General features: G+C 50.6%; 1 protein-coding gene across 2 annotated transcripts in view; it reads left to right on the forward strand.

The window, feature by feature from the left end:
• The window catches only part of Lhpp (phospholysine phosphohistidine inorganic pyrophosphate phosphatase), a 100,290-nt gene extending 83,504 nt beyond the window's left edge, over positions 1-16,786 (forward strand). Inside the window, exons 7-8 of one of the 2 annotated variants that reach the window (XM_031388597.1) lie at positions 15,890-16,011; positions 16,553-16,786. In XM_031388597.1, coding sequence (XP_031244457.1) covers positions 15,890-15,986 — 97 coding nt within the window. In that variant the 3' untranslated portion in view covers positions 15,987-16,011; positions 16,553-16,786. Of the gene's footprint in view, positions 1-15,889 lie in introns of both variants that reach the window. The other variant, XM_031388598.1, reaches the window with a different exon arrangement.
• Positions 16,787-18,922: the final 2,136 nt, after the last annotated feature.

Genomic DNA, 18,922 nt, shown 5'->3' on the forward strand with positions numbered 1-18,922 from the left:
AGAGAGCCAGAGCCATCCTTCCAAGAAGTGGGGAAGGGGTTTGCAGAATAGAGGGTACCTAAGTGCTACTTGGGGGTTCAGATGTGTTGATATGAGCAGTTGGGGTACAAGAAGTGTTGGCATGCATGACACTCAGTGGGAGGACCTGCAAATACATCTTGAACATTTCATTAGGTATAATTGAGAAGATATGGTCCAGCCCAGAGCATGGCGAGATGTCCCAGCAGGTGCTGCAGAGCTGGGGCTCACTCACTGGTATAGGGTGGGGCTAGAGGGGACTCTATTAACCATCCCCCATGGGAAGGAGACCCAGAGGGCATGGCTCATACCTGTGCTCCCTCTGGACTCATCTGGAAGCTCCAGGCTGTAAGCAGCACAGGAAGATGTCTGGTTTGTGGTCTGTGGGATCCAGAGTCTGGAAGGATGCACAGAAGCGGCTGGCGCTGAGCGGCACCTTGCTGCTTCCTGCCTCTGCCTGCTCTAGGCCTGTCTTTTCTCTAGTTTCCTTTTTCCTTCCTTCCTTCCTTCCATCCTTTCGTTCGTGTGTGTGTGTGTGTGTGTGTGTGTGTGTGTGTGTATGTGTGTGTGAGTGTGTGTGTGAGTGTGTTTATGTAAGTGTGTGTGAGTGTGTGTGTGTGAGTGTGTGTGTGAGTGTGTGTGTGTATGTGTGTGTGAGTGTGTGTGTGAGTGTGTGTGTGTGTGTGTGAAACCCTGAGTGCCTTCTTCTGGCACCTTCTGCCTTATTCCACTGAGACCGTGTCTCACTGAACTGAGAGTTGCCCTTTTGCTTGAGCTGGCTAGGATGACTCCACCCTCCAACAGGGTGTAACCATGCCTGGCATTTTCACATGGGACCTAGGGGCTCAAACTCGGGCTCTATGCTTGCACAGCAAGTGTTCCTACTCAATGAGACATGTTTCCAGTCTTCTAGTTTTCTGCTTTGTTTGTTTTTTTGTTTTGTTTTGTTTTTGTTTTTTTGAGACAGGGTTTCTCTGTGTAGCCCTGGCTGTCCTGAAACTCACTTCATAGACCAGGCCTGCCTCTGCCTCCCAAGTGCTGGGATTAAAGGCGTGTGCCACCACTGCCTGGCTAGTTTTCTGTTTTAAATTTAGATTTGGGTGGGGGATTTCATACATGAGTATTGTATTTACATCATTTCCACCCCTTTCCCTCTTCCAATTCCTGCCATGTTCTCCTTTCTTTTCATATTTATGACCTTTTTCTATAATTATTTTTATACACACCCTCTTGTATTCTCACATTCTCTCTCTCTTACACACACACACACACACACACACACACACACACACACACACACGGCCCACTGAGTCACTTAGTGTTGCTCCTCTGTATATGTTTAGGGCTGACCACTTGGGGTTGTATAACCCATCAGGGGGCTCATGGCTGATCCTCCTTCTCAACCATTCATAAGGGGAAGCCCCCACTCGTGCTGGCATGTCCCCTAGTGTTGTCATTGTGTAGGTCCTGGGTAAGCAGATGTTCTGGTCCTCGGGCCCTTACAGTCTTTCTACTGCTCTTCTGTGATGTTCCCTGAGTCTTAGGTATAGGGGTTGCATTATAAATGCGTCAGTTGTATTTGGGCATCCAATGGTATTTTGACTAGTTGTGGCTCTTTGTAATTGTCTCCATGTGCTGCAAAAGGGAGGCTTCTTGGGTGAGGGCTGAGGGCTGAGGATTACACTTACCTGAGGCATAAGGATAAACATTTGGAATAAAGTTAGGAACTCTACTGCTTTAAGACAATGGCAGTAGTAGGTTCTCCTCGAGTCCATGGCCTCTCTCCAGCAACAGGTAGCTGGCTAGGTTACAATACTATTTGTTTGTTTGTTTTTCAAGGTGGGGTTTCTCTGTATAGTTGCGGCTGTCCTGGAACTCTATAGACCAGACTGGCCTCAAACTCAGAAATCCGCCTGCCTCTGCCTCCTAGTGCTGGGATTAAAGGCATGCACTACCACCACCCGGCCAATACTGTTTTGTTTTGTTTTGTTTTGTTTTGTTTCAGTTGCTACCTCTGTAATTGGTTCCAGACCCTGGGCTCTTCTATCTCTGCAGGAGCCTGGTGCTTCTTCTTCACCCTGCATCAGCCACCTCCTGCTTTGATATTGGCATGAATTTTAGTGTGAGCTCCGCAGGGCTTCCACTGAACACCTAAGCCAGCCTTTCCCTCTCACCTCTGATCTTGGACTGACAGCCCTTCCCAAGAGTCCCTGGAGGCACTTAGACTCCCCCGTTGTTTAGGGACAATTTAAGATAACTGCAGGCACATGCTTCCCTTCCCCTCTCCTCCCCACCAGCGACTACACCTGAGACAAACTCATTTCTCTGGGAGAATAAGAAGATTAAATGAGTCAGGACGCCAGGTGGGCAGGGAACAGAAGTGAGCCCCGTGGGATGCCAACCCACAGCAGAAAGTCTCAGGTGAGTGTGCTGAGGACCTGACACAGAGCAGGCCCAGAGAGGCCAATAGATGGTGTGACCATTCCTTACCTAGGAAGGGCTAGAACAGGAGATGCACCTAGGCCTGCTTTCTAGACATCACCCCTACAGCATTCTTTGTCATCCAGCCACCCAACAAGCCCTGTTCATCCTCAAATCACGGCAAAGCTGATCCCTGATACACCAAACTGAAGGTTAAAGAGGGCCTTTCCTTGTGACACCCATGGAGGGGAGCGGGTGGTGGTGGTGGTAAGAGGAAGCCAATCACTGGGGCCTTCCAAACTCAAGGATAATCTCAACCTTGAATCTCAAGCCTTTTGCAACCCTTTTGCCTCAAATCCTTTTCCAACCTTCCATTTCTCCTGCAGTCTTCTGAGGGTCACTGAGTCAGTCCTCTGCTGTCATGCATTCCCAGCAGGCAGTGGGTATGGGAGGTCCCAGGGCAAGCTCCTTTGGGCTGGCCTTTGGCTTCCTAGGCACAGTGAGACGGTAGTCAGGGCTTTGAGGGTCAAAGTTGCATTGGGTAAATGCTCCCTGGAGCAGCTCAGCCTCCTGGTCAGGGAGGAAAACTGGAGAAAACAAGATTCTGTCCAGGAGCCATCCAGGCAGCCAGCCACGAGCCCAGGCAGCTTGGACAGGGCCCCATGGACACAATTGGCCCAGTGTGGGGCACACCACCTCGGGCAGGCTGGCTTCCCAGCCTCAGCTGAATGGCCCCTCACCGTACTGCTCTGCTGGTTTACAAGCTGGCTTTCCTGGCCTATGATTAAGGGCGTGGTCTAGTTAGCTTTTTGGGGAACCCTGCACAGGAGGTGCAAAGTAAATGTAGGTAGGATGCTGGACTCCCACCTGATCCCTCTGGGGGTGCCTCGGTTTCTGCATCTGTACAGAGGAATGAAGGGAAACCACACTGCTCTACCCGGCCTCCTGTACATACAGGAGAGTGGCTAGGGAAGGGAGAGAGGGCACTCGCCTAAAGGTGGCAGGGAGGTTCATGTGCTCAAGGCCTGGTGCTGCCTCTCAGGTACAGTCTTCCTAGGAAGTCCCCTCTTGGCCTCAGTTTCTCCACTTAGAACCTAGGGGACTGCACCATAGAGACGCTGTCAGGTTTGGGGACTTGATAGACTTTCCCTCTGGTTATTTCCAGTATCAGGGCTATGCTGGGACCTGTGTGCCGTGTGCTGGCTCCCTGTCCTGAAGCTTCTACGTGTTTCATCTTGCTTCCTTCCCTTTGGTGTATGACTGGAGGTTTCCTTGAGGTGCTACAATGAGCTACTGTGATAATGGGCATAGCCCTCCCTGGAACTCTATCTGGAGAGTCATGGGTTGGGAATCTGTGACACCTGCTGCAGTCAGTGTCAGGGCAGAGGGCCCTGTGCCCAGGTGGCCTGTGTATTTGATAGCATATCCATACGTCAGGGTTACCTGGTCTGTAACAACTGGTTATGGTCTACAGAGCACATGGCATCTGCTGTGCCCCAGGCAAGCATTTGCCTTCAAGACCAGCACTAGCTAGTGTTGTTTCTCCCGTAGTTGTCAAGCCACAGGTTCAGAAGGGACTGCCATGACCCTGGGTGAGGCTAAAGAGTAATCTTCCTAAGTATGGTAGCACACTCCTTGAATCCCAGCACCCAGGAGGCAGAGGCACTCAGATCTCTGTGAATTTGAGGCCAGCCTGGACTACATGGTGAACTCTAGACCAAGACCCTGTCTCAACTAATAATAGTAACAATATTAGCCATCACCACCACCATCATTATCATCATCTTCATCACTCTTCAGCCTGGTATGTTTCTGGGGAACAGTGGCAATGTGGGATGGAGGGAACACTGTTCTCATCATATACTTTCCCAAGACAGTATCACTGCCACCAACAAGGAGCTTAAGTGGCCTTCACAGCGGCCTAGTTGGGACAATTGTTAATTTCTGAATCTTTGTAACTATGATCTGTAACTTTAATTTTTTTCAAACCTTACTTTTAATAATGGTTCTTAAATGCTTTAACCTCCCTTGTAGCCCACCACCCACCAGAAATAGTGGGAAAGAAAGGATACGGGGATGGGGGGAAGTGGACCTGTTTAGAAAGGTTCTTTGGAGCAACTCCCAATGTGTTGTCTGGAAATCGGCAGTTCAGTTCACAGGTTAGCAGGCAGCAGCAGCTCGATCCACTCGCAAACACTTCACAGATACAACGGCAGTCCAGGTTGGTAGAGTTGGGTCAGCAACAGTGGTGACATGACCTAGCAGAGACAGCCAGGCCTCAGCCTTGGCTGGAGTCAGTAGGAGGGACCAACAGGAACACCAGGAGAAGTTCTCAGCTGTGCCTCTCTCAGGGAAGCAAAGATCAGCAAAGATGGGCCAGGCAGTGGTGGCACACGCCTTTAATCCCAGCACTTGGGAGGCAGAGGCAGGCAGATTTCTGAGTTCGTCGAGGCCAGCGTGGTCTACAGAGTGAGTTCCAGGACAGCCAGGGCTACTCAGAAAAACCCTGTCTCCAAAAACCAAAAAAAAAAAAAAAAAAAAAAAAAAAAAAAAAAAAAAAATCAGCAAAGATGAGAGGCCATAGGGTTGCACAGCTAGCTATACCAGCAAGCCAAGCCCTGTCTCTGGCACTCTGTGAAGTCCTATTTATACCCTCCAAACATCACGTGTTCTCCACGTGCCTTGCCTTAGCACATTCATCCAATCGGCCAGAGTCTGCAGGAGTGGCAAGAAACTGCTGCACACCACCAGAAGTTTTTTGCTGCATTTCTCTCTATGGAGTCCCCACAAATGCAGCTCAACAAAGCAATGTAAAGCAAACCAATACATGCATGTTGTCAACAGAGAATCCATCACGTATCCTTTCATGTGCTTGCTCTAGCAGAACATCCTCTCTCCTGTGTCTGCTTCAGTGAAATGTTCCTTCACAAGTCTGCCTTAGCCTTTCACACCTGTGTCCACTTCAGGAAAACACTCCTTTACGTGTTTGCCCCAATAAAACACCATCCAACACAACTGACTCTCTCCAAAAAGCCCTTAAGTTTCCACTTCAGTAGTCCCGTGACAGTTACCTCTTTCCTACTCACCCTGATCCCTCTTCAGAGTTGTGTAGTATTCTACCTAGCAGATATGCCACGCTGGGCTTACTTTGCTGTAAGTAAGTGCCCTCTTTGCTGTGGACTGCAGGCCATGGGATATCCTAACCATCCTTGTAATTCCTTAGCACATTTGTTCTTTAAGTCAGTAAGCTTTTACCAAGAGCTTTGCACACACTAAACTCCATGTTGCTTTAAGATTAACTCTTAGCAAAGATATCCAGGCCTGAGGTAGAAGAGCGATGTTCCTCCCATGGACTTGAATACTTAAAGTCAGTGTTACTCCAGCAGAGATGCTAGTACATCTGAAATGAGAGAGGGGTGAACCTTCCTGTCCCTGGGTAGGGTGGAGTCACAGACAGTCCTTCCTTTGTCCTGCTAGTCCATGCCAGCTCAACCTGTCACTCATAGACACCCTTAGTTCTTCCTGCATCAGTGCACCTCAGAGAGGCAGCTTGCTTAGGATGGGGTCTGGCCCAGGCTTTGTGGAACATGCTGTCACCTATACCACCTAGTGGCTCCTGTGGCCTGCATCCCCCTCAGGTGCTCTGACTATCTGAATTTCCTGTTTAATGTTCCTCAGTGGAGCAGATGTGATAGAGGCAGAGATTGCTCCAGCAGAAGTCCATGGAGAGCCATGAGGTCAGGAAGCCAGTTTCTAAGCTCCAGTCACACTTGCATGGAGTAGGAACTCCCAGGGAGCAAGCAACGAGCTCACCAGCAGTGAGCACTGTGAAGGGAGGGGAGCCTTCACTGGGACCAGAGTGATCAGGACAGGGGTTTGAAGTGTAAGGACCACCCTGCCACCTGGTAGTCTGGGCAGGTCGCTTTCCAGAGCATCAGTGCCCCCTCCCAGGGTGCCAAGCCCCTGGTGGCCTCACTTCTGTCTACTAACAGGATCCCTGGCTCAGTCACTGGGCTCTGTCCATGGCAATGAAGATAGTACTAGGTCCTCAAGTAGCAGGATTCAATGATGCTGGCCAGCTGCAAGACCAGGGAGGGTACCCCCTTCTCCATGCCTTTGTTCTCCTGGCACCACCATGAAGATTCAGAGCCTAGGAGTGCAGCCTTAGGAAGCTGGCTTGAGGAGGGGAGGGCAGAGTAGCTTTTCTGAGAGGCCCTGAGTAGGTGGACACCTGGCCCTGTGCCCTGGGTGTGGCAGATCTCTCAGGGACTCAACTGTTGCATTCAGCAAGGGCTGGGACCAACTTGTTTAAATCCACACACACATATACCAGGTGCTTACCATGTTTTCATCAAAACATGAACAGCTGTCAGAGGTTCCTCTATCCCAAGCCAGCTGCCAGCCCCAATAGACGTACCTTTGCTAGCCTTTCAGAGACCGTTGCTCATCATCTGACAGCTCAGTCCTGGATCCCCATGGGATCTAGACCAGGCTGCATATGTTTCCAAACCAACCTCTGAACACCAGCGCAGGCCACTTACTGCTTCTGAACCTTGGTTTGTCAACTTTAAGGTGAGGCTCTTGTTAGCTCGATTACATAGAGAAAGGAGGCTCTCTCAGTGTTGGTCTGCCCAAGGACACGTGGAACTCCCGTGTCCTGATGTGCTGGTAGAGGCAAGGCTATGACTGATACCACAAAGGTGTAGAGGAGTGAAGGATGCTCACTTTGGGTGCCATGGGCATAGAATGAGTACCTAAGGGAGGAGGGAAGGACTGGGAGTTGGAAGGGGTCAAAGAAAACTGCCTGATGGACATGGCATATTCCTTGGGGATTGACTCTCAGTCAAAGCTTTCCAGGGGTGGGTTGGAAATGCACTTGAGTGAAGGATGTCTAGCATTAAGAGTGAGCAATAGGCCAGGCAGTGGTGGCGCATGCCTTTAATCCCAGCACTTGGGAGGCAGAGGTAGGCGGATTTCTGAGTTCGAAGCCAGCCTGGTCTACAGAGTGAGTTCTAGGACAGCCAGGCTACACAGAGAAACCCTGTCTCAAAACAAACAAACAAACAAAAAACAAACAAAGAATGAGCAATAGGGGGCCAGGCAGTCGTGGCACGCACCTTTAATCCCAGTACTTGGGAGGCAGAGGCAGGTGGATTTCTGAGTTCAAGGCCAGGCTGGTCTACAGAGTGAGTTCCAGGACAGCCAAGGCTACACAGAGAAACCCTGTCTTGAAAAAAAAGAAAAAGAAAAAAAAAAAGAATGAGCAAATGAGCAATAGGAGGCTGGGGAGATGGCTCAGCCGTTAAGAGCACTGACTGCTCCTCCAGAGTTCCAGAATTCAGTTCCTAGTAACCACATGGTGGCTCACAATTTTCTGTAATGGGATCTGATGCCCTCTTCTAGTGTGTTTGAAGATAGGGACAGTGTACTCACATGCATAAAATTAAATAAATAAATCTTGAAAAAGGAAGAGGAGGATGAATGAGCAATAGAGCCAGGCAGTGAGGGCATGCACCTTTAATCTCAGCACTCAGGAGATAAAGGCAGGCAGATCTCTATGAGTTTGTGGCCATTCTGGTCTACAAAGTGAGTTCCTAGACAGCCAAGACTACACAGAAAGACCCTGTCTCAAACAAAACAAAACAAAACAAAACACAAAGCAAGAACCGTAGAGGCAGGTGGAGGTAGGACAGGAGCACTTGGCCTTGTTCCCTCACACAGCTGCCTACAGCCTCAGCCCACTATTAGGTCCTCCAGGTTGCTCAAGAAGGCAGATTTTTTTCTAGCTTTTTGTTTGTTTTGTTTTGGGTTTTTAAGACAAAGTCTTATTATGTAGCCTTAGCTGGCCTGAAACTCACTATGTAGACAAGGCTGTCCTCAAACTCAAAGAGATCTGCCTATTTCTGCTGGGATTAAAGATGTCTGCCACCATGCCTGTCTGGCTTTTAGTCTTGAAGGGCACCAGCCAGAAACTCCAAGGATCCTTGGTAGGTATATGACTTTAAGTACACCTGCTCCATACTCCAGCCATGGCCAGCGACTTCAAAGAGGACTCCAAAGACACCACCATCATACCAACCGGCGGTTCCTGCTCTGCCCACACTCACCCTGCTGCCATCTGGGGTGTGTGGGAACCTCACAGGAAGCTGTCCGCTGTGTGGAGTAGGCTCAGATGGATCCCTGAGTGGGGTTCTGTCTGGTTGATAGGTGTCATCACTACTAATTCATGAGTGTGCCTAGCACACAGTGATCCTGAGCAGTCAGTAACAGTGACCATCTTCCTAACAGCGAGCCCTGCCTAGTTTTCACTGCCACTGCCTGCCGGATACGACCTTGCTCAGACCTGGCTCATGGTCCCGCTGATTCTAAGGTGCTCTCAGTGGCCCTACTCAGAGGCCCCCAGCCTCCCATCTTGTCCGCTTCCATGAGCTATGGACTCCTCTCACCTCATGGTCAAAGCTGCAAACACTTTTCAGCTGGGATTTGGTCCTGAGGTGGAAGGGAGGGGAGAGGGTGCCCCTGCCACAGACATCAGGGTCTGGCCAGAGGTCAACAAGCTCAATAGCAACTCCCAGAGGAGCCATTCAGAAGAGCCTGGATCTAGGTTAGGTTAAAATGTTGCATACCAACTCAGCCATTACCACTGGGACTCGGGGCTGTCTCCACCCCTTAAGCTGTTGTTTCTTGTCCCAAGAGATGCAGGCCACAGTTGCATGGAGTGCTGGGCAGAGCTCTTGGGGATTCTCAGGAAGGTTTGTACCCACACAGGTGGAGAACCTCGTGACCTAGAGTGCAGCTCATAAACTGACAGCCTGCACCCCCCAAAACACACAACCCAGTGCTGTGAGTGTCCCCACACAGGTGGAGAACCTCATGACCTAGAGTGCAGCTCATATACTGACTGACAGCTTGCCCCTCTCTCACACACACACACACACAACCCAGGGCTGTGAGTGTCCCCACACAGGTGGAGAACCTAGTGACTTAGAGTGCAGTTCATATACTGACTGACAGCCTGCCCCCCACACACACACAACCCAGGGCTGTGAGTGTCACTTCGAGGGGGTCAGAGGTAATGAAGCAAAGGGTATTTCTGCTCCGGGGTGGAAGTTGGGGAGATCTGAGATACCAGCTTGGCTCCCACAAAAGACAAGAGAAAAGGGCTTGGAGACCTATCTTCTCTGGCTATAGATTCAAGCTGCTCTGAAGCCCTTAGGGCAGGACACCCCTCCCCTAGACACAGCAGGGCTTCCTGCTGCCTGCCTGTCAGCTCTGAAGTCACTCAGAAGTCCTAGGGCCTAGGGGAGGAAGCGGATGGCCAAACTGTCACATGCCCAACCAGCAGCCACTTCCCTGACTTGAGTCTGTGGCTCTTGAAAATGTATGAGACTTCTGGTAACTCCCTGCCTCAGTTTATCCATCAGGGCTCAGTGCCCTTGAAACTGGCTTCACAAGCACCACCTCTTGGTGGGGGAGACCCCTGATCCTTCCCAGTTGGAGGACAAATCAGCTTGGGGTGGGCTCCAGGTTCTTGAGGCACTGTCTTCCTCAGGAGAGTTTAATTCGATGAGCCCTAACCCCACCTTAGATATTCAGCTGTAGATGGAGCTGAGGCTACCAGGGACTTCAGGGAGCCATGGGTCTAGAACAGGCAACACGACTCCTTCTGCCTCTGGGCTGCATGCCCAGCCTCCAACATATGCTGCCCACATGCACGGAGGGTGTGTCTCAGTTGTGGGCACAGGAACCCACCCCACTCTTAGCTCTGCTGACTTGCTGACAGGTTTTTGCCCTGGTGGGATTGGAGTAAGAGTGAAAACAGCCAGCTGGAGCCCTGGGAAGGGGATGGAGCTGGGGCCTAACAGTATTGGAGCTCATCTGGATAGTGCTAGGAGTTGGGGCTCCTCACTACCACACAGAAGGCTGGCTAGGAGCTCTGCTCTCCTCCTCAGCCCCCTCGCTTCCATGGAGAGGTGCAGGGGTTGGGGTTTGGGCTGGTTGGCCCTCACAGTATATGGTATTTTCAGATGCACTCCACTTCTGCTGGGGTATCTGGGGAAGGGGTGCTCCTACTGCAGAGCCAAATGGCAGAACATTGAGCAAGATACTGGACTAGACACTGGCCACATTCTTGCTCTGTTGGGCTGCCAAGAGATGGAAGTTTTTGGTCACCTGTGTTGATTGAAACTCTGACTGCAAGGGAGGTACCAGCCATAGATTTCCACTCCCTTTAGTGGCCAGTGACCTATGTCTTATATGATTTGAATGAGAAAGGCCCTCATTGGCTCCCTCATTTAAATGTCTGGTTCCTAGTTGGTGGACTGTGTAGAAAGGATTGGGGGTGTGGCCTTATTGGAAGGAATGTGTCCCTGGGTGTGGGACCAAGGCCAGCCCCTCCAACCCTCCCCCCAACTCCCCCTCCCGGCCTCATCTTGCTGATAAGATAGATATAAGCTCTCAGCTATTGCTTAGCACCATGCCTGCACACCTGCGGCCATACTTCCTGCCATGATGACCGTAAACTAACTTTCTGAAACTGTAAGGAAGCACCCACTTAATTGCTTGCTTTCATATGCTGCTTAGTCATGGTGTCTTTCCACAGCAATAGAACATCAACTAAGACACCTCAGTAGGGGCTTCCTGAGGCCTGCCATCGGCCCACTTCCCTTGTTGGAGCGTGGAGCTGGCTGATGGCTCTGATACTTGACATGTGGCCAACCTTCAGATTGCTCCAAGCCAGTGAGGAATCTTGATGAAGCCTTGTCCATGGTGGTTTCAGCTAGTGTCAGGTAGAGGCATGGCTGAAGATACAGGCTGAGGGCTGAGGGCTCCAAGACTGTGTGCAGGCACATGAGGTTAGAGGTTCCATGAACTAAGGGCACCAGGCAGGCCCAACTCTCCAAGGGTCATGACAGGAATAAATCCCTTTATTCCTGTCTCTCAGCCACACCAGACCTTGAGTAGAGTGGACACCAGAGAGGCCTTGGCTAAACAAAGCCATGGGTTCCATGCGGAGGCTGTCTACTTAAGTATGTTCATTATCAGTGACCCAGTGTTTTCCCCAAGGGACAGGGCAGGGAACCCCCAACTCCAGGAACACTTATTCCTCATCCACCTCCAGAACCTAGTATTAGAACACAGAGGGAGGGCTAGAGAGATGTCTCAGCAGTTAAGAGCACTGATACCTCTTCCAGAGGTCCTGAGTTCAATTCCCAGCAACCACATGGTGGCTTACAACCATCTACAATGAGATCTGATGCCCTCTTCTGGTGTGTCTGAAGACAGTTACAGTGTACTAATATAAAAATAAATAAATAAATAAATAAAACACAGAGGGATAGGTGCGTATGTCCGAGAATTGTGTCCACCCACTCAGCTATACCATGGGAGATCACTGACCCTCAGGCACCTGCCAGCAGCCTAGCATAGGCCTCTTGTCTCCTCTGGAACCCAGGAAACTGTCTTGACCATGTGTGTTGTGAGCCAGCAGCTAGATAGTAGGAACCCTTTGTTTTGAATGCATGCCAGTGGAGGGTAGCCCTTATAGGCTTGACTTTATAGATCAGAGGCGGCAGATCTCCAAGCCCCATCCTCCTGGCCTTTGCAGGAGCTGTGCTCTGGTGTCGAGGCTCCAGGGTAATCCAGATTCCCGTCCCACCCACACTCGAATGTGAAAATGCCCTTTGCATCTGGCCCCTGAAGCGATACCCTCTGTCCCTCCAGCTGCGTCAGTGTGGTCTGTTGGCATCACTCACTACCCATGCTAGTTCCAAGTTCTCTGAATGCTCTTTCTCTGGGCAGCCCCAAGACCTGGCCTCAGCCACCAGGGAGACCCAGCCCAACTGGCCCAAAGCAGTGAACAAGAATGCATGCCCCCCATAGTCATGAGAGCCCTGTCCGACCCTGTTCTTGGGGAACAGGCAATGATTGGGAGAAAGCAGGAGGAGGCACCCTGGCAGGGCTGCCCTGGAGGATGTCCTCTGCCATCTGTGCTCTGGAGGTGGAAGGTGGCAGGAGACAGTCCTTTCTGGGCTTCTTTGCTTGGGTCCCTTTGCTCTTTTCTTTTAGTGGGTACAAAGCCCATCCCTGTGAAGCTGGCCCGTGGGCTGTGTGCACAGAACCGCCTTGTTTCTGCCATTACTCAGTCATTCCCTGCACTGAGCTCCCAGGGCATGTGGGGGAGGAATAGCTAATGACAGGCAGCACCCAGTCTCCCAAGCCCTTTGTTCATTCACTGGGTGACACTTCCTGGGTGCTGCTGAGGGCCAACCCTGCACCGGGGACACAGAGGACAAGAAACACTCCTTCTAGAAAGCACTCCCAGCACCTGTCATCATTAGCAGGTGAATCAGGGTGTTGTCCAACCACAGTGGGACAGAGGACAAGCTCTGTGTACTCAGAGAGCATGTACTCTATCACTAGTGCAGCCGGAGGCAGGGACCAGTGAGTGGAGTCTTTCTTGAAGGGTGTGTAGGAGTTCCGTGGAGCATGTTTTAAGAGCATTCTAAAGGCATAGTAGTTAACAGACGATGCAGAAGGATTGCTGTAAGCTCAGAGGTAGCCTGGGCTACCAAATGAGAATGTCTGAAGGAAGGGAGGGAGGGCTGGAGGGAAGAAGAATTCTAAAGCTCAGCATGGACAATGGTCTCTAGATGTGGTAAATATCTCAACTGGTGGCTGTTATGTGGAGGGGTCTAGGCAGGATGGAGCTCTGCTGTGCTGGGGGTCTAGGCTGTGGGCATTTGGGAGAGTCGGCAGTTTCTACAGGGGAGAGGCAGTGAGCATGTCAGGGGGAACATCCTGACTGTGAGAGAGAGGGAAGGAGACTGGACTGAAGCGGATTCAGAGGAGGGTAAGGGCAAGATGAAAGGCACCAGTTTGACCTGGGCAGAAAACACCCCTTTTCTCTCGTGAGGAACCCACCAGAAGAAGGCAGGATGGTGGCCATGCTGGAAGGGGCTTTTGTGGGACCTACCATAGACTGTTATGCAGGAACAGAGGAGATGTTTGGGAGCAGTGTCTCTCTCCTAAGCAAACCTTCAAGCCCCAGACTCTAAACAGTACCCAGGTGAACCTGGCAAAGTTGCTTCTGCCCCACTTCCAGCCAGGATCCAAGGGTCAGGGTTGCGCACAGACAAACATCCTGTGTCATCCCCAGGATGGTGGTGGAAGCTGGGCTCAGGCCTCTAACAGACTCCCTGACCTTCTGGCTACCATCATGCCCTCAGCCCCAGGCTGTTCCCTATCCTTCCTGCGAAGGCCCCACCTGTGGATGTGGAGCTAGGCTGTCCCTATTGCCCTTCTCTGTGGGGGAGATTCTCCTCTGGTCCCTTCTAGTCCAGGGCCTTAGCAGATGCAGGGAGGGCTCTTCCCTTCAGGCCAGCCATTCTACAGTTGCCAGAATCCCGTCTTCAAAAAGGACAGCATGGGTTTTAAATGTTGCTAGGCAATGGAATCACTTCCTGAAGGTGTGGTGAAGTTTTGAGGGGGCAATAATATGGCAGGTAGATATTGTTCCTAGGAAGTGTGAGTCAGGCCTCAGGTAATCCTGGCAGCGTGTTACTCCACAGTAGAAGGGTTGCAGAAGCTGGCCCTCCTCTTGCCACACCCTGGTTGACTGCTTAGTGTGACACCATGAAGCCTGGGGAAAATGGGAAGGGGCATTCTGGTGGCCAAGACTAGATTCTGGCTCCCAGCCCCAACAAGGCTGCCCATGGCTACTGAGATGAGGCCTCCACATCCTCAGAGGACTGTAAAGATGAGCCTCCCTCGCCTCCCTAATCTTGCTGTCTGCTTAGAACCCATTCAGAATTCAGGGCTCTCGGCCTCATCTAGGAAATCACAGGAAATGCCCAGACTTCGGCACTGGCGTCAGAGGGCATTGTCCAGTCAGACTGCAGGCGTGGCTAGTGAATGGGTTAGGGTTAGAGGCAGTCCTGATCCTAAGTATCCCGGACAAGGAATGGCTTGGCCAAGAGCCCCTGGTGCCCCATGAGGTAGCAGTAGCCTCAAAGAACTGGGCAGCACATGGTATCCTAGAGCATCAGGGAAGAGAGGAGCTCTGATTGTCAGTACCCTAGTTGTCCCCCCAAAGCCAGCATCCCAGTTGCCAAGCAGGGTGCTCTCCCTGGGTTACACTTTTGCTAGAGATAGGTGGAGCCAAGGCCAGCAGTTGCTCTACGGCAGAGTGGTGTGGAGTGGCCGACAGTAGGAGGGTGTGTGCCTTATGGGACGGCCCAGAAGAGGGCTCAACGGAACCGAAGCCCTGGCTGCCGGACAGTGCAGAGAACACAGGGGTTCCTCAGGGTAAAGCCAGGATACGTGCTGGAAGGCAGCTTCATTGTAGCCAACTGGCAGTGGCTTTAGGAGACTATTGTAGGGTCACTGGCTGCTAAGATTTGAGTGTGATTTGTCCCCCAAGGGTTCATGTGATAGAGTCTTGGTTCCCAGTGTGACCACGTGGGAATTGTTGAGACCTTGAATGATTTAGGATCCAGGGGAAGGACACTGAGTTACTGTTCTCAGGGTGTTTGGGGAGGTTCCTTCTCTTCCTCCTCTTCTTCCTTTCTTTTTTTTCCCGATGTTTTCTTTATTTACAATATCTTTTTTTCTCAGGTTCCCCTCCAATAAAATAAAATAAAAATAAACCAAAAACTAAAACAAATCCCTGTTCCCTCCCCTCTTCCCCTGCTCAACAACCCACCCTCCGCTTACTGGCCCTGGCATTCCCCTACACTGGGGCATAGAATCTTCACAGGACCAAGAGCCTCTCCTCCCATTGATGACGAACTTGGCCATCCTCTACTATACACATGCTGCTGGAGCCATGAGTCCCACCATGTGTATTCTTTGGTTGGTAGTTTAGTCCCTGGGAGCTCTGAGGGTACTAGTTAGTTCATATTGTTGTTTGTCCTAAGGAGCTGCAAACCCTTCAGCTCCTTCAGTCCTTTCTCTAACTCCTTCATTGGGGACCCTGTACTCAGTCCAATGGATGGCTGTGAGCCTCTACTTCTGTATTAGTCGGGTACTGGAAGAGCCTCTCAGGAGACAGCTATATCACTTCTTTTTGAGACAGGGTTTCTCTTGTGTGGCCCTGGCTGTCCTGGAACTCACTCTGTAGACCAGGCTGACCTCAAACTCACAGAGCTCCACCTGCCTCTGCCTCCTGAGTGTACCACCACGCTCAGCTTGCAGGTGGTTCTTGTGGACGCTGAGCAGAAGAACCTGCTTAGTCGTAAGTTCCTAAAGATTAAGCCTGAACCCTGAATCACTCTTGTGTACCATGCATTGTCCTTATTGCTCTCCCTGAGGCCTAATGTAGGATTTTCAGTCTCTAAAGTTGGAATTACATAAATACCTTTTCTTTATAATATTACCTGGGCTCTAGTATACAGTAATAACAAAAATGGGCTGATATCATGCTTGACTAACCTGTGGTCCTGTCCTCCAGGCCTGGTGATGAGCATCATCCGGAAGTGAAGGCAGATGGGTACATGGACAACCTTGCCGAGGCTGTGGACCTGCTGCTGAAGCACATGGACAAGTGACTGTCTTCAGAGATAGTGGACAAGGGTACCCCCTGCCCCTCATACTCTATCACTGCGCCCTCTCCCCACATACTTCCAGGCCCCAGGCTACCCAAGGCTTTGCTATCCATGCCCTCTTCCCACTGCCAGCCTGGACAGATGCTGGAAGTCTTGTCCCTGGGCCAGAGCCAGCCATCCCCTTCCTCAGCCTCCCCCTACTGACTCCCTGTCAACATTCCTCCCTCCCTAGCATCTGGGCAGAGGTTTGTTCCCCTCTCTGGCCCATGCCATGTTTCCCATCATGACATCCAGGAAGGTGGAAGACACCTGTCAGGCCTCCAGAAAATGAAACGCTCTGGCTGGAAGGTCCCTCTGAGACTAAGTCCCTGAACTCCTTTAGTCACCTTTGGCACTCGGTCCTATAATTGACCATCCAGTTGGATGAGATGCACTGCCTCCTCATTGAACTCTCTGATGAGAGGAGCCTACAGAAACCCAGAGCTGAGCCAGCCTGCCCAACACCCACAGCCTGATCTGGCCCCAGTCAGAGCGACTTATCAGCACTCTGCTCCCTACTCCTGTCCTAGGAAACAATGCCAGCCCACTGTTCTTCATGTCCCCATGAGTTACACAGACACAGGCTGGAGCAACTCTCAGGAAACTGAAGACTATCCTCTCCAGAGAGGAAATGTCCACCTCTACAGTCAAGGCTGAAGGCACAGAAAGCACCTTAGAGTTGGGATGGATAGACTTAAATCTTCTGTTTCCAGTTCGCAGAATGAGCTAATGACTCAATAAACTTGGCCTCAACAGCCCCACTTTGACTCAGCCTTTGTTTGCAAGGGTCCAGAGTGGGTAAGAGAATGGAGGCCCCAAACAGGGTCTTTGATTCTGATGCCTCTGAACAATAGAGGGGCAAGGCTACAGACGTCTCCCTGCTCTGACCTCTGAGAAATTAATAAATGGAAACTGGCAGGGCGTGGTGGCACACAGCTTTAATCCCAGCACTCAAGACGCAGAGGCAGGTGGATCTCTGTGAGTTTAAGGCCAGACTGGATCACAAAAGGAATCCAGGACAGCTAGAGCTACTTAGAGAAACCCCATCTGGAAAAAAAAAATAGAGAAAGAAACAAAGCAAGTAAGCAAGCAAGCAGTGGCCTCTAATCATGGTCAAGGAGAATTTCTTCATCTCTAGTGGGAGGAGACAGACCAGGACAAACACTAGCGCTGCCTCCTATATCCAATCATATATTTAAAGATTTTTATTTTAAGTTCTATGTATTAGTGTGTGTGTGTATGTGTGTACAAGCATGCCATAGGTACTCCACACTTGTGGAGGTCAGAGGGACAGCTTGTTAGAGTTGTCTCTCTCCCCTACCTTTCCCGTTTCTGGGAATCAGACTCAGCTGGTAAAGGCAAGCACCTTTACTAGCTGAGCCCTCACCAGCACTGAGTTTTCATTACTCCAACAAAATAGCAGAGGCAGGCTAAGTGTGGTGGGATTACATGCTTGTAATGCTCGAATGTAGGGTTCAGAAGCAGGATTGTCACAAATTCAAGGCTAGCTTCAGCTACACGGCGAAAAATGTCACAAAATGGTAACAAAAAAAAAAAAAGAAAGAAAAAACAAAAAGAAGAGTGGGTTTTATGTAGCTCAGTTTAGAAGGCTTGGAGAGTATAGCACCGCTTTGACTGAAGTCTCAAAGACCTCATGGGATCTTCCATGATGAGACAGGAAGACGGCATGGCCCTTTTGAGGACACACCCCCCCAACTGATCTAAGGACTTTCCACATTTTAAATGCCCTACCAGGTCCTGACACTACCCCCAGGGGATCAACTCTCCAACTTATGGCTTTGAGGACAACATAGCCCTCTCCAACCATAGTTGGCCCACTAGGCCCAGCAGTGGTGAGCCATGCTGTCCGAGGAGGGACCAGACAAAGGGCCTTCTCTAAGGGGCCCCGGGACGGTACTCCCTCCTACCCCATGTCAGGTTTCAGAATCAGATGAATGGACAGCTGTTACTGCTGTTTCTTCTCTAACTGACCCAGAAGCCACTGATGAATCTTCTGAGGAGACAACTTCTCATAAAAAGAGTCAACTATGGAATTGGCCCCTTGGGGAAAGAAGTCAGCCTGGATGGAGCTCACTGAAAAGGAAGTTAGCTGCAAAACGTTTCGGTCAGTTAATTGTCAGCAATTCAATCATGAGGCTGGAATTGACGCCCTAGAACTACCAAGCACTTGAGAGGAAGAAGCAGGAAGGCTCTGTGAGTTCGAGGCCAGCCTGGTCTATAGAGTGAGTTCTAGAGTAGCCAAGCCTATACTGAGGAGACCAAAGAACAGAACAACAGAGGGTGTTACCAGTATGTACTTTTTTTAAAATGATTTATTTTTATGTTCATTGGTGTTTTGCCTACATGTACGTGTGTGTAAGGGTGTCAGAATCCCTGAGTTACAGTTGTGAGTTGTCAGGTGGGTGCTGGGAATTGAACCCGTGTCCTCTAGAAGAGCAGCCAGTGCTCTTAACTGCTGACTCTCCAGACTCGCTCTGCAGTGTGAAGTTGTAATCCCAGTGCTAAGGAGGTGGAGTCAGGAGGATCCCGGGAGCTAGATGGTCAGCAAGACTGGCCCAGTCAGTGAGCTCCAGGCTCAGTAAAATATTATCTCAAAAAATAACAGGCAAGATGGCTCACTGAGTACATTTGCCACCAAGCCTAATAACCCGAGTTTGATCCCTGGGACCCATATGACAGAAGGAGAGAATTGACTCCTGCAAGTAAATTGTTTTCTGACCTTTATACCTATGCTGTGGCCCATAGATTTACACACACTCAAATAAATACAGTGAAAAACCAAACATAAGGTAGAAAGATTGAGGGAAACATCTGACACTGACCTCTGGCTTACACACACACACGCAGAGAGAGAGAGAGAGAGAGAGAGAGAGAGAGAG

The sequence above is a fragment of the Mastomys coucha genome, unplaced genomic scaffold, assembly GCF_008632895.1.
Source record: "Mastomys coucha isolate ucsf_1 unplaced genomic scaffold, UCSF_Mcou_1 pScaffold21, whole genome shotgun sequence".
Taxonomy (NCBI): Eukaryota; Metazoa; Chordata; class Mammalia; order Rodentia; family Muridae; genus Mastomys; species Mastomys coucha.